This window comes from Colletotrichum aenigma (genome assembly GCF_013390185.1).
Source record: "Colletotrichum aenigma strain Cg56 chromosome Unknown KSG_Cg56_contig03, whole genome shotgun sequence".
NCBI classification, from domain to species: Eukaryota; Fungi; Ascomycota; class Sordariomycetes; order Glomerellales; family Glomerellaceae; genus Colletotrichum; species Colletotrichum aenigma.
The window spans coordinates 4359700-4381723 of NW_023500909.1; the positions used below are offsets into that span (position 1 = coordinate 4359700).

The 22024-nt window shown below is 55.0% G+C and overlaps 3 protein-coding genes across 3 annotated transcripts, besides 1 other annotated feature; 1 reads left to right on the top strand and 2 right to left on the bottom strand.

The window, feature by feature from the left end:
• Positions 1-751: 751 nt before the first annotated feature.
• CGCA056_v005139 (uncharacterized protein) lies at positions 752-1661 on the top strand (the record flags this gene model as incomplete). Its single annotated transcript, XM_037320393.1, has 3 exons — positions 752-764; positions 954-1196; positions 1261-1661. 3 exons carry the CDS (start codon positions 752-754, stop codon positions 1659-1661), a joined length of 657 nt encoding a protein of 218 aa, XP_037182083.1.
• Positions 1662-2746: 1085 nt separating this feature from the next.
• Positions 2747-6002, bottom strand: uaY-5 (Positive regulator of purine utilization; the record flags this gene model as incomplete). The annotated part of the gene is made up of 4 exons (XM_037320394.1): positions 2747-3622; positions 3681-4623; positions 4684-5559; positions 5626-6002. 4 exons carry the CDS (start codon positions 6000-6002, stop codon positions 2747-2749), a joined length of 3072 nt encoding a protein of 1023 aa, XP_037181020.1.
• A 3613-nt stretch (positions 6003-9615) lies between these two features.
• Positions 9616-11636, bottom strand: CGCA056_v005141 (uncharacterized protein; the record flags this gene model as incomplete). The annotated part of the gene is made up of 6 exons (XM_037320395.1): positions 9616-10324; positions 10378-10875; positions 10956-10995; positions 11049-11107; positions 11161-11470; positions 11531-11636. The coding sequence occupies 6 exons, from the start codon at positions 11634-11636 to the stop codon at positions 9616-9618; spliced, it is 1722 nt and encodes a 573-aa protein (XP_037181019.1).
• A 9660-nt stretch (positions 11637-21296) lies between these two features.
• Positions 21297-21368: a sequence feature (Short protein (CGCA056_v005142, KAF5523380.1) was converted to a misc_feature.).
• The last annotated feature ends 656 nt before the right edge of the window (positions 21369-22024 follow it).

Consider the following 22024-nt stretch of genomic DNA (forward strand, 5'->3'; position numbering starts at 1 on the left):
ATCACAAGATCATCGAGATCCCGGGTGGCGCACCCTCTTTCTACGCCTCTTCGTCGCTCTCGCGCCCATGGAACCTTGATGACATGGACGGGGAAGGGAGGAAAAGGGTAGACTTTCCTCGTCAGTTTTGACACCTCTGACCACCTCAAGGGGGGTGTGGGAACTAGGGAAGGAAGCATTGGCCAATGACAGGTGCGGCACCCGCATTTCACATGCTTTCCCCGGACTGGACGCCATGCTGGTAATAGTTTCAGAATGACATCACCTGCGAGCTTCGGCTCGCCGGGGGCCAGCAGCGCGCAGGAACTCAACCTGCGTGCCCGCTTCGCTCCAAGTCACCAGCTAAATGGATTGTTCACGAAAGGGGAAACAGACAGCAAATCAGGCAACCAGTGCTGGCGAGTTAGTGGACAATGCTAGCTAACCATCATTCCGCCCCTTCTCTCGGCTTGCACGCCCAATCAGACGTACCTTCTGAGACTTGAGGAGAGCTCCCTTCTCTGAGACATCATAGCTCCCACCTACCTGCCTACCTTACCCACCGTCTCGTTGTGAGCGTCTTCTTTTTAACATTTGACTTTCCTCCACGCTTCTCCCATTTGCCCTTCTTATTGTCTTCCCGTCATCACACTCGCAACGACATCCTTTGACGTCCATTGCCCTTAGAATCGTCCTAAGATATTGTCGCGGTCACGACTCCGAATACACACAAGAAAAACAGCAGTCGCGAGATCGCAGCTTTCAGTGTGCAATGGAGCATCCAGGTATATACCCATGTGCCACGATTCCCCCCAAACCCCTGGTCTATCCTGTACGACACCTCGCAACCCCAGCTGTAGAGTAGATCTAGCCAAGATTGCGCGATGTATCCATACCATCTTGATCAACCTCGCAGACTTGCAGAGCCTCAACCCCAACCCTCGTGCAAAGAGTTAGGTTCTGACGATGTTTAGTGAAGGAAATCAGGACGGTCATTCGCGACTTGGTCCAAGGCTCGCCCAAGGAGCAGTATGACGCCCTCTTCAACCACTTCACCGAGGACGCCGCCTTCACCCACCCCTTCTGCCACGTGCCAAGTTTTGGCAACGTCGACATTCCCTTCCTCTTCACCATCAATTCACGGTGGCTCGTCCTCATGATTTACCGATGGTACCGCATTCTGAGTCCCAACATTGCCATGAACATCGAGTCGGCTGGTAGGTTCACATACCTGTCACGATACATCGCGAGCAGAAATACTCACACACACACCCTGAACAGTCCTAGATCAAAGAGCAAATCTTCTATACGTTAAGATGAGCCAAGACTTCCGGCTATGGTTCGTTCCTTTCTACTCCGCCCCTGTCGACTTCGTCGTCGTCCTCCATCTCGAGACACGCAACGTCGATGATCAAAACCGGCCTCTGCCTCGCAACCAAACCGACGCTTCTGCCGTCGGGGCCCGCCAGCGTCACTTCATCATCCACCAAGAGGACCACTACCAGGTCGGCGAGTGGCTTAGGTTCCTTGTCCCCTTCTTCGGATACTGGGCCTGGCATGTCTTTACTCTCTTTTCCACGATCCTGTGTGCTGCCGGCGCCCTGATTGGATATCCCGTCACCCGGTACTTTGACTGGCAGGCCACAACGCAAAACGGCGCCCAGGTGAATAAGGCCGACTAGTGCGAGATCTTTTGCTCCAGGTTGCGCCACCTTTTAGAGCGTCTCCGCTTCTTGGGGCGCCGCCTTTTCGAGCTCATCCGCCCCTTTGCCGAACGCGTGCTCAATCCCCTACGCCCCTTGGTCCACCGCGTTGCCGAATGGCTTCAAACCACGCCCGTGGGAAACTTCGTGAGGAACCAGATTGGTCTCTTACTTCTCTTACTTTACGTGGTCGTATATGGTATTATAGGCGTCATCTTATTTGCTGCGTGGCCTTGGTATTTGCTCTACAAGAAGATCTGCAACGTCGGTGGAATGAACAATAGCGAGTAGTACACTGAGGAAGAAGTGGCGTGGATGGAGCTGACATTGTAGGCAAAGGGTGGTTGTGTACAGCAAGATCATTTGCGCTCGGTCGCAGAGAAACGTCTGTAATTAATTCTTGATCAGCACTATGCGAACCTTGTATTGTCAGAAGGACGGCAGTTTCCTGAGCAGGACGACGTGGTTGGAGGAGTCATTCCAGAGACATCATGTTATAGCAATCAATCCCAACGTCTTACTTCCGCTATCGTCGCTGATGTTATCGTCATTGTCGTTGTCGTTGTATAAAAAAACAGTTCGAAACGCCGAGCAGTGAATACACAAGGAACTGTGGCTGCGAAGACACAGGAAAAATAGGCGGTCTTATGATCAACCCACTTCAAATTCAAACCTGCTTCCGGCTCATCGCCCAGCTTCGTCTCGTGGTCTTTTTTTTCGCGCGCTTTTTTGGGTATACCAACACAAACAGCCACAAGAGGGCTGGCTGACCAAAAGAAAAGTCCAAACCACACATTCACACAAGTAAGCCTTCCTCCTTTTTGTATATACCGCGTGCGTTGCCCTCCTCCTCCCTCCGTCTTTTGAGCTATATGCAGAGTGCTTCGGTCGAGAATCACTGAATAGTCTTCTTTTCATCTCCCAACGTGATCTGTTCTAGCTTTTTGTCATGGCCTCATCGTGTAATAATTTCATGCGTATATACGCCCTCGCAAACTTGGATAGATTTGCCAAACACCGTAACCTGTGTACGGCGTGCAAGTGGTGGTAGATTAGGCGGGCCCTTACATGCCACCACCGTTCGCATTAGCACCCTTGGCGCCTTGTTGATCTTGCGGCTGCTGTTGCGGCTGTTGCTGCTGCTGTCCCCCAAAGAAGAAGCCGTCGAATATGTTCATCTGCTGCCCGTCGCTGAAGTCGTGGTGCATGTTGTCCCAGTTGATGCCGAAGCCGAGATCGAGGTTCGGGGTCGTGCCGTCGCCGCCGGCGCCGACTTCGCCGTTCGGGTTGCCCTGGAGGCTCTGGAAGAAGTCCATGGTCTGGATGTCGGGGTACTCGCCGCCCATGTTGTTGTTGTTGTTGTTGTTGTTGTTGTTGTTGTTGTTGTTGTTGTTGTTGTTGTTGTAGGAACCCCCCTGCTGTTGCTGCTGTTTCTGGTTCATGAAGGAACCGCCGCTGCTTGACCTCTGAGCCGCCATGCGACGCGGCACGGGTGGCGAGGCGACGAAGGAGGGATCGATCTCTGAGGGGCTGCCCTGGCCCATCATGTTGAAGTCGGCGGCGCGCGGCGAGTTGCGCGGGGGCAGGTCGCCGGCGACCGACAGGCTCGGGGAGGAAAGCGTGTCCGAGAGGGCGCGGTCGGTCTGGAAGCTGCCTTGCTGGAACTGCTGTGGCGGCTGCTGGCGGCGGCGGCCCGGGGCGGCGCTCGCTGTCGACGTCGAGGCGCCGTCGCCGCTGGCGGAGCTCCACTCGAATTTGTTCTCGCGCATCTTGCGCGGCGGCACGGAGCCGAAGCCGCCGGTGGAGTTGGCCATCTTGATGGTGGCCCTGGCCGTGCGGTCAAAGGCGTCGCGGCAGGTCTCTGCGGGCGGGCACTTGTCGATCAAGTCGGTGAAGACGGACTTGGCGGCGAGGATCGTGAAGTCTACTTCGTCCATTGTCTGGAAGGGCCATGTCAGTACTTATCAAAGCTGGGCTCGGAAAGGAGGGCCGACTTACCAGGCGGCTTCTGACGATTGGCGAGTGCCAGATTGCGTAAAGGTATGAGATGCCGGCCATGAAAAGGTGGTGGGTGGAGAGGTACGTGTAGCTGACGAGTCCGCTGAGGTGTAGCTGTCGGTAGATGCGCAGGATCTTCTGCCCAGCCTCAGCGACCTTGAGGTAGATTCTGTCCTCGTCCTCGCGCAGCTCTGCCTGGAACGCCGTCGGGCTGTTCACCTCGTTGGACGTGTTGTACTCGCCCTCGAACATGGCAGGGACACTCAGGCTCTGGCGGTACAGCATGATAATCGCCTGCCAGTAGTTGAGCTCCAGGAACTCCGTGGAGAAGGCCACGCCCGTTTCCTCCCTCGTCGGCGCCGAGTTCTTCCACTGGTACAGCCGCCGGTCAATGTCGATGCGCCAGGAGCGGAAGCACTCGAACTTGACGAGGAAAGGGGACGGCAGGTGGGTGTGCATGTCCGAGTTCGTAATGTTTTGGCCCGAAGCCCGCACGACTTGTGTCTGGTTGTACTGCAGAACCTGCAGTATCTCCGACTGCAACAGGCGTAGCTTGAAGTAATGGTATGCCACATGTTTGTAGCTCGGCTCGGCCGAGTCTGGGGGCATCTCCAGGAACCCGGTGGGGGTGATGTACTGATCGTCCAGCAGCGAGGGGAACTCGGTGGTGATGACCTGGTCGCTGATGCCAAACGGTCGACCTACGCACGTACTGACCAGGCGGTCGAGGGAATATGTGCACCACCAAAGCCGCCGCCTCATGTCACGGATGAACAACCGTCTTCCCTTTTCGCGGGACCGCGTCTCACCCGACTCATTCATCTCGCCGTTTTCCTCTTTAATCTTCCCCAGCGGGTCCATCATGGCTTTCGCTACGTCGCTACCGTCCTCATAATGCAAGCCTAGGTCTACTGCCAGTCTAACAGCGACGCCAATTATGTACCTGCAAGGCCGATTAGCGTACACGTTACAAAGATCGCATGAATCACGGGACAAAACTCACCAAAGACCCGGCGGGACGGGCCGGAGGAGCGCAAAGTTGGCCAGCAAAAGCACCGCTTGCAGAACCTCCAGCCCGCCGCCACTATTGCCAAGACACGCCTCGAGATGTACGATAGCACTCGCGTGATATTCCTCAGGCTGAGCCTGGCCAAACCTATTTGCGTCTGGCGGATTACGGGGCCCAGCACCTGAACCGTCTGATTTCACAGGCTCGCCCACGATGACACCGCAGCCAATGGCAAACACCATGTTCAACATGTATAGTTCCCGCGGTCCTTTCGGCCCGCTCGGGTTGGCGTACGCCTGTTCGAACATTTGCATAAACTCTCCGCGATGGAGGATGGGTATTTGGGGGTTGGCGTGCTCAAAATAGAGCGTCACAAGCCTCATGCCGACATCACGGTCTGGGAAATTCGCCGGACGAATCGTGGGTTTAGTGTGGAGGCCAAAGAAGGAGTCGCGCATCGACGTCCCGCTGCCGATCGGGAGGCCTTTGCCCGCGCGGTCAGAACCATTCTGATCCGATACGGAGTACTGCACGGCCGCGAAAACGACGCGGTTGAATGACACGCCCGATGCGGACGCCAAGGACCGCGGCTTCGACGGGGCGACGATATCGAGCATGCCCGTCTGCGCCCCGCCCTCGGCCTTCTTGGCCTTCTCCAGGTCAGGGCGGTGGACGCTGCTGTTCTTCGCGGGGCCGTTGCCGTCGATGCTTTCTGAACGCGCCGAGTGGCCGGGGTCTGTGGTCGATCTCGGAGGTTCGGTTCCGGGGCGTGAGCAGAGCTCGAGGTTCTCGGCGGGTGGGAAGAGGATGTTGTTATTGGCGAGCAGCGCTTCCAACTGCTCCACGCGGGTTTCTAGATAAAACACATAGCTTCAAGGACAAAGTCAGCAGCCTTTCAATGTCAACGATACCACCATGGTGTATGGTGGACTCTACGTGAAGAGGCAGTAGTAACCCCAGTTGCTCGCGCCGTACCTTCTGGGGATCTCCTTCTTGGTGATTGGATCGTAGCCCACACAGGCGACGCCGGCCTTTGCGCAGCTCGCACAGCTGGGCAGCTTCTGGTCGCACCTGTTCTTGCGCAGACGACAGCGGTTGCAGGCGCTCACGTTGCGAAAGTTGCTGCTCTGGCCCGGCTTCCCGCCCGCCTTGTCGGCCAAGGCTGCGCCGGCGCCGGCGATAGCGTCGTGTTGGTTGTCGCCGGACGGGCTCTGGTCGTTCCCGCCCGAGGTCGGGGAAGCGTCGTCGTAAGAGCCCTGGCGCGGACGCTTCGTCGGCTTCATGGCCGGCGAAGGCGGCGAGTGGGCGGGCATTGCGTAGTTTGGGCGTGCGCGCGCGCGGGCGGACTCGGCGGCGGCGGCTACGGAGGGGACGTCGACGAGGGCTGGTTGGGAAAAGGGACGGGATTGAGTTTGGAATTATTTTCCGGGCGGCGGCCGGCCCGGTCGAGGTCCTCGGTGAAGCAGGGATGAGGAAGGTGTCCAATCAGAGTACTGGTAAGGAGAATTGTGCGACGGTCTATCGGGTTGAAGGCTTTGATCAGCGTTAGGGAAGTGGGCGGTTTGTGAGAGGTGACGATTTGCAGCGTTGTTGGAGAGGTTGGAGGGGGAAAGAGACGTCGGTGAGGCTCACAAAGTGCTGGTACACTGCTATCGCGACGTTATCTTGACTTGCGCGCAGGCAGCTCCACCCATCATTCGGTAGTGGCACCGATGGGATTGCCCGCACTGCAACTGCTGAAGAAGGGATCGTTAATTTTTTCCCCTTCCCCTCCAAGGTACCTTCCCAGGATATCCTATCTCTTTTTTTACTAAGGCGGCGCTAGAATTTTGGGTAATCGAACGGGGTGGCGGGGTGGCCGGTACGGCAGTTCTTTTCCAGATGCGACTCCGTCAGAAACGAGACACCGACAATGTGTGCTGCTTGCTCAGCTGGTATTCACGTCGAGTCTGAAGACGTGACCGAGACTCGGGTCGCAGATGGCAAGAATGCGCATGTCGAGGCGGGGGAGACTGACGAAGGCGGGCGGTGAGGATGCGGGTTGAAGGTAAAAAGACAGACCCAACAGCGCCGAGGTTGAAAGAAGAAAAGAAAAACCGGCGCGAGTCACAGAGCGTCCGGCTTGTTTGCTGCAGGATATGAGAAGCAAAATAGTGGGCATTTACAACCTTGCCTGAACAGCGTCGGTGAAATGGGGTGGATTACAACGTGCGGACGGGCAAGGCAAGAGTGAAGGCACCTTTCACACACACGCACACACACACAAAGTTGCTGTAATAAGGGTGTGATGCTAAAGCAGGCAATGCGCTAGCTGTTGGGCAGGGGGGATTCCAACCTGCCAGGCCAGGATATAACTTTTTCGTCAACTCCAAACACCTGCTCACTAATACTTTTTCCAGGCTCAGCTGATAAGCGCAAAGGAAGGAGCGGGGATCGTCTGCGAGAGGCGCGCCTGTGGTAGAGAGTGGAGGTAGTAAGCCTCGAGTAGGAGCAAAGAAGAAAGCGGCAGAACGTGAGAAGTGACGGCCTGACTCTCTGTCACAGTTGGATTCCACCTAGTCTGTGGCCTCTGTTAGCAGTTGCTTCTTCTTGAATGACAGCGTCCAAAGTCAACATGTAGTGGCCCCCCCGCACTTGGGGGGAACATCGAGATCCCAGCCGGCTAAACCGGATCCAGCAACTCATCCCGCGCTGGCGTCGAGAAAGCACTCTCTGGATTGGACGCTTCACTGAAGTTTTGGGCTTGGCAGATTGATGGCCGCCGGGTATCAGTTGACACTGCTTGAGCTAAGCACCTGTAATCAACGAATTGCCATTGATTGATACCACGAGAAGAAGGGGTCTGCCACAGACCTTCGCCAGCTCTCTTATCTATCCGTCCCAGCCGCAGGCCTTCTCTTACACCACCGTAACTGAAGACATGGAATAATTATCCTCACCCCGTACTGTCGCGTGCGCCGTTCCCTACTTTGGACCGACCTCCAGGAACGAATACGACAGCTGTGCAGAAAGAAAGCAGAGAAAACAAGGGTGAATGTCGTCTTCATGTGGTCGTGATCATCTTGCCGAGTATATAATCTCTCCGCCTACCTTCTTGTCCCCTTCAGAGCATCACGTCGGCGTATTCAAGTGCCTACCTTGAGCCAACGTTCGTGCGTGTAAGTCAAAGTCCGGCTTAATCCGCCTATTGCCGCTCCCAACGCAGCTGGCGATAATCGGTGGCCATCCTCACGGCCAATTCATCGTCACCCTCACTGACCTCATAGGTGCAATTGAACATGATCTGATCCAACCATTCAACCAGCCATCAACAAGTACCGAGGTGGCATTAACGACCTCCCAACTCAAGCTTAGCACAAATCCTCTCAGCCGCCAGGGGTGGCCAGCTGTCTTCTAGCTTCCCCATGCTCCCCGTCCTGCCGATATCCTCTCCAGGTGTCAAGCTCCAGCCCGACCCATCACCAATGGCAATAACGCCTTCGTGACCCCCCGGAGCGGGGACGTCAGCGACCAAAAAAAAAAAAAAAAAAAAAAAAAAAAACATCGTGAAAGGTCCTACCACATGTCAATTGCACTCACAAAAAAGGAAACATGGGTACACAAAACTGCACAGCCAGGGGGGGAAACAAAAACGTCGTCAGCCTCAATGGGGCCCCGTCAAGTTCCAGACCACAAATAGAACCACACTCAATCAATCCAAAATCTTCGGACGGCCAAAACCCCCCCCACACCGGGAAGTCCGTTAGTGTTCCAAACAGAAGAAAACGACGCTACCGTTCCAAACTCATTGATCCAGCACCACACAAAAGCAGAACAAACGCATGAAGGGCTGTGGCAAAGCCCGCCCATGCATTACCCCAGCGGCCTTGAGACAATTATAGTAGAAACGGCTGGGCAGGTGATGGATGGATGAGAAGCCCTCGTCCTGGGAACCGGAAAACTCTCCTGCTACTGCTCTTCGGATGAACTGAACATAAGATAGGTGCCGGCAGTATAGACCAGCCGACGTAAAACGGCGCGCGATGGTTAGCAAACGACCCCTGTGAATAGTCTACCCCAGATCTGCTCAAAAATAGAGAGACCCCTCCAACGTAGCATTTATCCATCGGCCAGAGGGCCTGGCTCACATGCAGGCCCGCCAAAGCTTGTGGTATCTCATGGCAAGCATGTTCAACTGTATCACTCATCTCGATCTCAGTTCACACGCCCAAGTTTAAAGATTTTTGTAAATGTTTGTCAAAGTAAGGGGATCGTCCCCATCAATTCTTTAAGTGGTCATTAAAACATAAGAAGCATCCTTCGCAGGCCTGCCCCCCTAGCAAGAAAGAAAATCCCAAGAGATCCCAATCCTCCGTCATCGCAGATTCCCGGTCGGTCGGTCTCTGGTATCCAACAATGCCATTTGCTTTTTGTGCCCTCTCTTGTCTCTCTTACTCTCAACGTCGATTCCTGGACTTCCATGGTATCTCCAACTCCTTTGGTCCAAATAGATCCAAACAATAAAAACACAGGTAAACTCGGCTCAGGCGATTTGCCTGCCCATACATGGTGGTATGAGCTCGAAACGCCCCCTAAGTCTGTAATGAAAGTAGAAAGAGAAAAGAAAAGCAAAGAGAAGATTCTCCTTCATGCTGCCCGCTGATGGAAAATGGGGAATAAAACAAGTGACAAGTCGTGAGAAATTCCCGTATATGCTCTCTCTCCGCCTCCGTCCAAATTATATCGCGTATTCCAAAAGCTCTTTTCCTCTTATCCTGTCGTGTCCCGTGAACGATAGTCTATGTCTTGGTCGCCCTGTTCCCGTCGATAACGCCGAATGATGAGAAACGCCGGTGGCTTGGTTGTTAAAGGCAGGGTCATGATGTTGCGTAACGCCTTTGGCGTCGAAATCGAAAATGAAAACAAAAAATTCAATCGTAATCCGGCTTAACGTCTGCAGCTGGGGCCGGCCTCAACCTCGTACTCCTCGTCGTCGTCCAGGGGGAGCAAAAGTCCCTCGGTCTCAGTAGGCTCGAGGGCCGTCTCGATGTCCTGTGTCGGCTCGTCCAAACGTCCACGGGGCTCGGTGGCGTACAAGCTGAGAACGGCTCCGATGATGGTGATTGCACCGCTAGTCCACCATGCGAGACCAGAGTAGCCGATTCGGAGGCCCAAGGCGTAGAGAAAGCCAGAAACGGTGGGGCCAAGGGCTCTGCACAAGCTGGCCGTAGAGGCGGCGACGCCATTGATGGTACCAAGGGAGAGCAGGCTTGGTGCGGAGTTGGTAAGGAGGATAGCGTTGCTGGGGTAGGCCATGGTTGAGAAGGTGCACTTCCAGATGACCATCATGTAAATGCCAACCATTCGAATGTTGCTCGGCAGAAGGACAAGGTATGGGGTCAACATGTACAGCATGAAGTACGAAATAGCGAGCATTCGGAAAAGGCGGAGGGGTCCGAGGCGTCGAACGACCATTGGGAAAATGAAGACGGTCGAGATCATCGAGTAAACGCCCTGCACAGAGAGAATGACACCAATCTGGCCGGTTTCCATACCGAAGCCGTCGACGAACTTGAAAGGAAGGTGGATATCCTTGTGCTCGGGCGAGGCGGTGCTGAGGAAAACGGGGAAGAGCTGATCGAAGGTCATTGTGTGGCTAGCGAGGAAGTCAGTAACAATCCGATGGCTCCAGTCAGGAGATGCACTTACAAAGCCAGAATGCCGTAGGAAATGATGTTCAAGACAACCGGCCGCGTGAAAGTCTTGGTTGGCTCAGCAGGAGTCTGCTCAATTTCTTCACACGGAGCAGCGCTCAGATCCAAAGTTTCGGTAAGTTCAGGAATCTCGGAAGAGGATCCAACAAGCTGAGGCGAGTTCTCATTTGTACGGTATCCGGGGAGGTCGTCGTCGTCAAGCAAAGCCTGCTTCTCAGCCTTCCGCGCCGGGATCTGGCAGCTGCCGAGCGAAAGCCATGAAGAGATGCGCTTTCCAAGCTCGACACCAGCATCTCTCCTCTTCTTGCGCTCCGCGTGCGTCTCCTCCAAGAACAAAAGTCCAATGATGACACCGAAGAAGACCGTGATGGCACTGAAGAGGTTAGGCAGAAGGTAGGGGAAGCGCTCCCAGATTGTTCCCTTGGGGAACAAGCTGGGAAGGTTCACACAAGGTTCGGCGAGCGCACCGCCAATCATCGGTCCAACAACGGAGCTATCGAAGATTAGACACATGAACCTGGCAAGTGTGACGAGTCGCGTAGTTGGGGTATACTCGTCGCGGAATTAACTTACCCAAGGCACCACACTAAGGGCATGATGGTGTATGCACGAGCTGGTGGATAATTAGTCTCCCTGACCTGTAACCGGGGAAGGATCCGAACTTACGCTGGTGTTCCTTGACAGTGACCAACTCGGCAACAGTAGTTTGCAACACACCAATGTTGCTGTCCCCAAGTCAGTATCCCCGTTTGACAACAGGTTCAAAATAGATACATACCCGTTCAGCAGACCACCAAGAGCGCGCGCAATGAGCGCAACGGCCAGATTGGGCGCGAAGCCGAAGACCAGAGAGCTGAGAGCAGTACCGGCGAGACCCATCAAGAGAACTGGTTTGCGCCCAATCTTGTCGCTGAGCCTTCCCCACATGACTCCAGTCGAGAATTCAGCCAAGGTGAAGGCAGAGGTAACCATGCCGGCGTACACGGCGATTTGATCGTCGGTTTCAGCGATGTGGAAGTCGCGGACCATGTGGTAGATATATGGGAAGATGGACATGAAAGCAATCGGTTCGCAGATTCTGCAAAGAGCTGATTACTCGTGTTAGTCGCAGCTGCGCCCACGCTTCGTGTAAGCCTGGGAGAACTTACCGAGAACAAACATTTGTCTCGCGGGGAAAGGTGGACGGCTCGACTTGGCCTTGCTCCCTGAGGAGCCGCCTCGAGGGCCTCCCGTCATGTAACCTGATCTCTTCATTTTCGGAACTTCTTTGACCATGCGATTCGGGTTCGAAGCGTTGACAGGCCGGTAGGTGAGTGATACCCAGCGTCAGAAGGGTAGACGATAAGAATGCTTGGGCGTTCTCGCAATATATAGCGTTGGCGGAACCCAGAAATAGTTCGGTTGGTCTTGGATCGAGGGAGGAGAGACAGGAATCGCTGTGCAGGTGGTCCAGAATGGTGTGGGCAAGAATTTGTTTTGCCAGTTCTCGTTAAAGGGAGGGAGAGTCTGCGTGTTGAGACTGATGATGTAACCGGAATAAGCAAAGGTGAAAAAGCAAAGGTAAAACAAGTAGCGTAGAGCAGAGCAGCAGAAGCAGAAGCAGAGCTGTAATCCGGGCACCGGTGGCTGAGGGGCTGCGGAAGAAAAGTATCAGACGGTAAAGGAACGAGCAAGCTCTGGGGAAGCAAGCAACTTAATATGAAGGGAGCGCGGACATGATGATGAGAGGACCAAGAGACGTCAAAGCCCAGGGCCACCCCAGACACAGACCAGACCCAGCTGGGTTGGACAGGCCACCGGGACCTTACCATTGCCTGGGTCGCGGAAGCAAATTGGATCTAAGATTGGAACGGCGGTGACCATGGCATGGCCAGCGCAAAAAGCAACAAGACGATCCTCCCACTTGTCCACCGGGGAGGGACTCAGGGAGATGCGGCGGCGAAAGTCCCACGACGTGGGAAGGGGATCCAACTGCCCGGCATGACGGTCGTGGGGCCCAAAAGCCCTGTACCTGATCCAGGGGTACCCCCCAGACGACCTTCGGTGGACTCCCTCTCCATAGAAGCGCGGTCGAAGGATACCCCCTGTCAACCTGGATGTTCGAAAGGCGGTCCCAAGCCACGAGCTCTTGCCTTACAGCTGTGGGTACGTACACGACGGGGCCAGTACCGAGTGACCTGAACCATGGGTACCCGGGTGAGATTTCGTGGGACAAGCCGACATTGTTAGCAGGGTGAGTGGTGAGTGAGAGAGCCTGCGTGGTGTGTGGTGTGCGTCTGTCCCTTGGCCTCTCCTCTCTGCATTTCTCTCTCTGCATCCCTCTCCGTTGCTCTCGGTACGTACCCGACAGACCGACACGACCGGAGTAGGCAAAGTAGGCAAGGGGTGGTAGACTCGGGGAAGGATGGCGCCAGACCGGTACAGGGATCTCTGGATTTGGAGAGGGAAAAAAAAGGTTTCACAAGAGGCAACGAGGCTAGTCAAGCCCTGATGGGACTGGTCTGGGTTGGGACAGAGGGAGACTTTTTCTTGGGGGGGGGGGGTCAGCTCTCGGAATGGGGTGTATGGTTGTGTGGGTAGTTGCAGGCGGTAGCAGGAAGGAAAAGAAAAAACAACAGACGGAAGAATAGAACAATGTGTGCTAAGCTGCAGCTCAGAGCAATGCAATTGTTGTTGTCGATGGCCGCTGCGTAGCAGCTACTTGCCCATCAAGTACAGAGACTGCAAACGCAGGCAGATGCAAACGCAACGACAACTACGTCCACAACCGCCGTCGCCGTCGCAGTGTGGTGATTGACTCTCGTCACAACGTTGTTGTTCTTGTTGCTGTTGTCTGTCCCATATTTCCTTCCTGCTTGCTTGACTCTAAGCGCCTGCGAGAATCTCTGTGTCTCTGTGATGCCATAGGACTGTGTAGGCCCGACCCTGGTCCTGTTGTCTTGACATCAGGTTTTTTTTTGCTCGTCCCTGGTCGTTGGGCAGTCAACTCCAGATACTGGGCGGCCAGGACACAAATGAGTTGAAGCCGTGCCAGGGCGAGCATCAAGCCAGGAACCGCAGCATGTACATACTGACTGTATCCGCAAACGAGATGCAAAGTGTCCGCGACTCCGCGATGTGAGGTGCGCCGTACAGCGGCACGTAAGGTCAGGTCGTAGTCTGCGTGCAGCCCAAGTTTTACACCCCCCGGCACTTGGGTCGCATGGCTCTGCTGCAGCAGGGGCTCGACATTGGATTGTTGGACTTCAGCGACAAACCACCGCCCGAGGGCTGGTCAAACGCTAGTGTAATGTCCAGAGGACATGGGGAAAATGCCCAGGTTGACCCTGTGGCTCAGCAATAGACCGCCTCCTTAGCACAAGTGAACTAAACCTGATCCCCGCGCTGCCTGATGTTTTGCGGTGAGCAGCCAGTGCAGGACGTTAGGTTCGCTGCCTCTAATTGGGAGAGGTGGGACATCCACCGCGGATGATCCTGAGCTGCCCTCCAGTACAACGATGACTGGTGAGTGACGGTACCTATCGTTGGGCGACGAGGAGGTGGGACGAAGACGCGGGTACGCCTCCTGTAGCACGCGGAGCTTATCACGCCCCAGAGACTGTGCATCAGAGCGCCGAGGATCTGAGCAACGAAGCTTGCTGATTGAGCCACCTCGTCCCTCGACTCCCATCTTGATGAAGCGGTGAAAGGAACGGCCAGGGCAGCGGCGTTCCCCGGCCGGATATCGACAGCTGTTGCACCAATGCTGCCTTGTAAGAGAAGAGAACATTTCGAATCCAAAGAAGGCGCTGCCGCTGCGCATGCCCATCATCGATTCGGAGACCGTTTGCCGAACTTTTTTGGAGCCTCGTTCCGATCGACCTGCAGGCCGTTCGTGGATCTTGCGCTCGCGGCCAAGTGCACACATGATATGCGGCCATTTATTTGATTGTTTCGGCGCTGATGCTGAATACGAGAGAAAAAAGTATCCGTAGTCATACAATCTTCTCTGCCTACAGCGGCCGTATGTTACCGTGTGGAGATGTGCGCCTCAAACGTCGCACAGGTCTATCGGCCGAGACGTGTTTCCGCCTGTGAATCGTCTACCGCACATGTCCAGCATTGGTATGTGCTGTGACGTCTGATAATGGCGACTCTCGGGTTGCAGCTTGCTCAGGCGCCGCACGGCAGAGGGGCTTGTTGGTTGCATGCACCCTGGCCACGACGGCTTCCGGTTCAAATGCCAATGACAGACGAGGTGTGCGCGACCGAGTGCCCAACGGCGTCTAGAGACGCACAGCGGAGGGATACCCGAAGACATCGACTTGCTAGACCGGGGGAGTGCAAGCCAAAATTCGAATTTCCATGCACCCACACATCCTGCCATTCGTCGCTCCATCAAGGAGTCATATCGTGACATGTCCGCATCTTACTTGCCGCGCACCGAGTCACTTGATGCTGCATCTTACTCCGCCGCAGGATGGGGGCAGTTGTGTTGGCAAACAGTCAGCCTGTTTGCTTGCCGTCCTGTTCGCCGACAGTCGCCTTGCTTTACGTTGCCCTGGTTTCCCTTCACCGTCGGCGTCCTGGCACCCTGGAATACCTAGTCCACCAGACCGACACGTCGGCACCTGGAACTTTGAGCACTCACGTGTGCTACTGTCAAGCGCTTGTCACTGAATGATTGACGTTGTCCCAGCGTGGTCAAGACGGTCCCACGCAGCATGGGATGGGGCCGCACGAAATAACCCTGGTGTCACGTTGATTAACGGCGAGGGAGTGGGAATTGGGGATTGAACCAACGGACTGGGCCAACATGGGCTGGGTCGGCCGCAGCGTTGGCCCTCTCCAGAGGCATCCAGCTTGTCGGTGAGCAAGTGAACACGAGCCACAGCAAATGAGTTGGCCGGGGTAATTATGAGTTGGAAAAAGTATTTTTTTCGTTTTCCAATAAAGCTTATGACCCTGGTCCGCCGACGGTCATCTCGTTGAACATGCACCCAGATCGTAATTATGAGCAATTCCGATCGCCTTGCTTCAGGACCTGCAAGTTAGGTAAGACCCTTCGTCAAGTTCGTCTCGGGTACCGACAACGGACTGAAGACTCCTCCGATCTGACGGAGTTTTTGGCTCCTGTGCCGTCCGTAGGGTTTTCGTGTGTCCGGCAATACACAGGAAAGCGCTCGGACTCATTCGTCACGCTCGACTGATTGAAAAATATCATGTGGGCGTCGCGGAAGCCGGAACGGTAAGTGATAGACAGGAGTTTGCTGCTTTCCAACTTGCCACTTTCAAAATTGACGGTCCATCGGACAAGGTCAAGGGGCTGAACGTCAGCACAAAGTTTGAAAGGGGAAGCGGAAAAGTGAGAGCGTTGGTTGGCGTGGGTGTGGGTTTGTGCTTGGGCTTGGGCGTGGCGGGTTTCGAACGACGTGACAGTGTGCTTTGCCCTCGCTGCTCACCATCTCCTCCCCCACTGTGCACCGTCGTGTTCCAACGTCGAGCCCAGAACCGAGGCCTACCCCAGCTCAAGGATATGAGCGATATGGGTTGGCGAAGGCTGGTCCCTGTTCAAAACCATGTGGCATGGCTTATATCATTCCCCGAGCTGCATCACCAGTCCCTAAAACCTCTGCTCTGTCAGGGATAGCTGTGTCTGAGGTCTACCGCGCGGAGAAACACAACGGTGGCTGCAAGTAGGGAGCCTCATGCGTGGACATCGTGGTGTTACTGACTTTGGCGAGATCAACCGTGCTTTCAGCTTTGACCAGACTTTGCCAATCTGCAGCCTTCAGTTCTCGCAACGTTTCTTCTTTCCACTCATCATGTCAATAGCCCGTTTGACCGGTAGTCATTGAATCTTGCAATTAGCCACCATTCAGACTTACTGCCCGCACAGCGTCAAAGTGTTCGCAATTTGACGTGAAAGGCGTGTAATGGTAATTGCACTTTGATTTCTGCCCAGCCTGGTCCGGATGACATCCGCGCTGTCGCCGTTGGGAAATCTGGTGCCACTTTGGCGCTCCATAGTCACAGCTTTGGCTTTGGACTTGTCGCCAGCGTAATTTGCGAGCCTCGTCGACCGAAGAAGCAAGCTGCGAGCGACAAAGAGCGCCAACCAAGTCGGCCCGCAAAACGAAATGGCGGTGATCCCCTCTTAGGTTAATCACAATCAGGGAAATTGGCTTTCGTTTCTGTGCTAGATCAGGGGTACCCAGTCTCGCATCCCAGTCCGCGTCCAAGCACCCCCATACGACCGTCTCTTTGGGCCCTGATCGGGCGAGTGCCGGAACCGGTGCCGAAACGTCAGGTAGCTGGTTCGTGAGTAAGTACAGCGTTGAGGTATCTTGGCTGTACATTCTTAGCTCCATTGTCGCCGCGAACTGCTTCATCGAACCCTACCGACTATCGTCATATAGACCGCGAGTTGCAACAAGATGACGACAATCAGATGGTTCTTGCCGCCAAAGTGAACGGGTAGTCATTGTTGGCGGAGCATGATCAATCAGCGCATGTTCTCCCATTCAAATGCGCCACGTCAGGCAGCTCAAGCCCGATTGGTATGTTATGTCTGTAGAAGCACGTTGAATGGCTGCAGGCTACTTCTTGCAGCTCTTGCCGATAGAAGGCGGTTCGTGGAAGACTTCCATATGCTGTTTGCAAATCTGGGGGGCAGCAGACAACTAGCCCACAGCAGGGGTTGGCTCATGTAGGTAGGTATGTCATGCAGACAGCTCTTGACTTGACTTGCGAAGACCTTGACCAAGATGCTTCTTGCTAGCTGGCTAGTAGCTATCCATCCCAACCTAGTCGAAAATCGATTTACCGGCGTTATCGTAAAACTTTAAAGAACGTGCTCATTTGCAATGTAACAGGATGCGAATCAATCAGAACTGCCAGGGTGGTGATTTGGGTTCCCCCCTTTGATGTTGGGGACCCAGAAGTCTCCGTCGTGAGGCGAGAGCACAGTTTGTGGGATATTACATCGTCATCCGCGCAGGCTGTCTCGATCGAAACCGTCGGCGGTAGAGAGCCGAGGCGAACGGCAATGGTAGCGATTTGCCTACGAATTGGGATTTCAGCAATCGTACGATATCCGTTGTTGATGTTTGACCGGTGTTTACAGCACATTGAGAGATTGTCAGGCTGTCATTGTCATGCTGGCGCGGATGGCAAGCCGGTGAAGCTGCCGAGGCGAACTGCTGCAAACCTGTCCGAGCGGTCACATAGTACCGATACAAACAGGTACGCACCCCCTTCCGGAACTCAATGTTCTCTTGACCCGGATGGCCGGATCTCAGGGGCAGTTGAAAGTCTCCTAGTCTTTCGCCACGCGGCGCTTGGCGACCCATCGAAGGGGAGCAGCCGAATGGCTGGGGATGTTCTCCCAGTTCTCCATTGACCGAGCCTAGCTACATCCACGCTTAGTGAGTATCCAGAAAAGGGGTGGTTCACTTCCGATGGGACGGCAGGTTTGGAATTGTGCAACCACATGACCTGTCAACGTCAGGAACGGGGCTCGCTAGCAGAGGCCAGATCAGGGTAAGGCCCTGCTCAGAAGGCTGATCAGTGAACCTTGACTTCTCGTCGTCGGTTTCAGAATCATATTCGGTGTTCCCGGGGAGGGGCTCATGGTGGCTACCAGTTGGATCACCACTGCTGATGCTTCGAATGCTTCTGTGGATTCCTCTGAGCTTCTCTGCCACTTCCTAAATGAGAATGGTGGCTCCAGTACCTACCCCCGCCAGGTGCGTTCGTTTCGCAGGGGCTGTATGGTCTCGGTGGCGCGATACGGTGAGAGACAACGAGGCATGCTTGGATGTTTGCGTCGCGAAAAGCTCAAGCGGCAAGCCGGCTGGCTGCCGATTGACCAGAGCAGCGACGTGCTCCCGAGCGGAAGCAAAGCAAAGTGACCAACTGCAGGTCGGCCGGACGTCGATATGCGGCGCCTGTTTGGACGCTTCGCAACATCGGTGAAGATAAAGGCGAAACAAGGCAACCCCATGCCAGGGCCCCCGTACTGGGCACCAACATGCGAATCCTTCAGGCGTTAGACCCCCGTGCATGCGATTGTTCGATGACGAAGCGACGACGACAATGTTGACAACCAGCCTCCAGGTCGTCCTGAGTCCTGGGTCGCTGGGTACGGGAACAACCAGGATCCCAGGCTGAGGTGGGGGTGCGCAAACAGGGGTTGCTACCAACGGACGGGTCGGACGCGCAGAGCAATTTCAGGGTCAAACAAACCCATGATTTGCAGCAAATTTTCATCACGGGGGAACGGCGGCAGGTTACCGGACGAATCGAAAGACTGGATTTTCCAGATGCTGATCAACTCAAGTAGCGCACAAGACGAGGACTTCGAGGCGAGACGAGGCGAGCAGGACGAGCGCGGAGCGGAGCTTCCAAAAATTTTCCATTGACGCGCGAGAAGGCCATGGCATGCCGTGTGTGTGGTGTCCCGTCCGTCCCGTCCCAAGTGATTGGAAACTGCGGGCTGCATATTGCCCATGTTCAAGGTGGTAGTCTGCCGCGAGGCGGGTGGGCAGCGCTGGGGGGCGGGCGGCTACTGCAAGTGTTATTGTAGTGCAGTGCGTATCTGTACTCGGTCTGCGCGCGTGTATGTAAGATATGTACATATCGTCGGTAGTGGGCTCTGATGCGGCGGTGTTGGTGGTGGTGCTGCGGGTGTAAGTGCAGATGGCGGTGATACGTATCCGTGGTCGCGGCCACGGGGGCGGCCGAGTTGTGTTGTCTCAGTCCTGTCAGGCTGACTGTCTCTCTGCCATGTCAAATGTCGTCGATCTGGAGGGTCTGTCTCAGTTGTGTCGATTGGCGATTGAGTTTGGGCGACAGAAAGGGCGGGGTGTGTCGAGCAAGAGAGCGAATATGCGGCCCGAGAACAGAGGGCAATCGGTCAAGCTTCGTAGAGAAAATGCTTTTTGTTGCCGTTCTTGTCCATCCCGGGGTTGATGCTGGCCTCAGGTGATGGTTGGCGGTGGGCAGAAGGATGGGCGGAAAAAGGAAGCGTTGGTCAAGGGCAAGATGAGCGGTCGATGTGATGAAGGAGAAATGATGGGGTTGGGGTCAAGAGACGGGGGTGTTTGACGGGAATGGATGTTTTCTTTTTCTTTCGTCACCTCTCCACCCCTTGTCATGATGGTTTCTTTTTCACAGCTTCCTCGTGTGGTTTTTGGTTCTCGGTCAGTTGGTTTGCTGTGGCCCAATCTGGGCTGTCATGTCGATCCCAGATGCGTTTGCGTTGCTTTGGATGCAATCGGTGAGAAAACGGAATGTGCAGGGTGGAGTGGCTCAATAGGCTTCCAAGAAACCCAAGGAAGAGACGGTGAGCTGTCCGGATACGGGCGTAAGGAGACGCTGGGCCGAAGGTCGTGAGGAGTCAGGAGGAGCCCGTTCCACGCACGGCATCACTTGCCCCAACATCCACTTCATGGGATGGGGATGGGTCCACGATCGGTCTGCCTGTACCTTCCGGTTCGGATGTGTTTTCTTTTTCCGAGGGTATGAGTGAAGACACGCAGACACGAACATGGCAACCACAGGCCATCTCCCAGCCCGCCACGGTTTCCTCGGGACACCTCAACCTGTAAGGTAGAGACGCATTTTGATGCGCGTGCCCCAAGGAAGGCAGCGCAGCGCAAGGCAAGAGTACCTAGAGTTGCACGGCAGGATGGCGCCTGCCTCACCGTCCTTCTGCGCAGATCGTGGTTTGCGGGACAAATGGCCGGGCGGGCCATCACATTACAACCGGAGAAGGGAAAAAAGAAAGGAACGTAGGGGAAACGAGCAACCAACGCCAAAACTTCGGGATGCGAGGTCTGGACTCGACGTACATAGGAAGGCATCTCCTTGTGTCGTGATCCCGTGCCCGCCTTCCTACAGCGAGTGTAAGTGCCCCTACGTACCTACCTGCCGGCCTTACCTTACCTCGCGCTGGGAGCACTGTCTGAGACCTTTCCTCGACCCGACTGCCTCCTCCGAACAACCTAAGACAGCAGGAGGGAGGCAGTTGGCAGCTTACCGTGCATGAATGCCCCAGACCAGACCACTTGACACCTTACCACTTGCCTCCTTGCCTCACTTTACTGTATCCGTACTGTACATGTCTAGGTACCCTACTTGCCTACCTGGCAAATCGCAAGTGCGTCCGTCATGTCATGCCTTACTCCTTCCTTCCATATTTTGTTTTTATTTTTATTTTTTATTTTGCTTTCCGTCGAGGTGCTTCCGCCTGCCCGTTTGTCCATTCGGAGCCCGATGGAATAAGCAGGCCAACGGCAGGTGCACCTGCCACTTCCGGCACCTTCTCGCTTTGCTTTTGCCTTCAATTGGACGCTTGCCCCGTTCGTGGTCGGGTGCGCACAGCACAACAGTATCCCCCAACCCACGTCCTGCAGCTGCGAATACCCTCCCTCCAACGCCAACCTGCGGCCTGCTGCTGTCAATCGGGAATCGCCTTTTGCAACACCACGTCGCCGCTCGTCTGCAGCGGCCCGTCTTGTCTGAGCATCTAATCATACCAGAGAAGAAAGCCTATCTCGAATCACACAGTGTTCGCCATAACCAGCTGCCCCGTCCCGTCTTGCGCCTCTTCCCGCCCTGCCTTCCCGCGTGTTGGTTGCCTTACACGACAACGGAATCTGCCCTCGGATCTGATTCTGACTCTGGCTCTGCCTTCGCCAACCTCTCCCGTCCCGGTCCTCCCTTGATCGGGTCTGACCCGGCCGCTGCAAGCATCCATTGAACCATTCCTTGTTCACGACCTGCTGGCTGATTTGCCTAATAGGGGTTTACACGATCTGCATCTGTTGCATCACGAACTAACACATCTTGCGATAGGGGGTCATCTGAACACTCTTCCTTTTGTGGCTGCAACACCACTAGCTTTCACGCGCATACCGCCTATCGCCTGCCATGTCTTTGGTCCGTCATTATCCCGCAACGCTGCAGGGACTCGACCAACTCGGTGTGATACGCTTGTGCTAGGCCACCAATGTGCGTTGGTTCCTGGTGCTGCCAGGCCTGCCTTCGACCTGCTGGCCTGCCAATCTCCCGAATTTCAATGAGGCGTGTTCAAACTCTATCAGGCAATTCGAGGGCAAGGACAGGCGCCGATGGTCCAATACTCGCAGGCTAAAGTTACATTGTCATTCCACACCTTTTGGAGCTGTCGAAGCAGTTCATCCCTTGCTTCGCACTCGGTCTACCATGCTCTTACAGGTGTAAAGTGGCAGAGATGCATCCCTGCACTCTGTCTCGGCAACTACATTTGTCAATTGCCACGTTCAACCTTGGGCCGAATTACAACGTGGATTTTCATCATCAACCAGTCGCTGGCGACCTGTCACGCTACCCATCAAGGAAGTTGCTGCTACTGTTACCGCCCAGTGCTTGGTATAATGCCCGTCAACACCGTCCGAATGAGAAACGAGTGGAGAATGGCGGCCATTGACAAGGTCCTGCAAGATCTGTCACATTTCCGGCCAAGGTTTATGGCTTGCGATATCCGTCAAGATCGGCGATGCAAATTCCTTCGATCAGCATCTTTTGATGTGATATTCTTTCGCGCGACCCAGTGCTTCCTTTATCGCCTGTGGGTCTCGAAAGACATTCATGTTGCTTGCAAACAACCATTGCTAGAC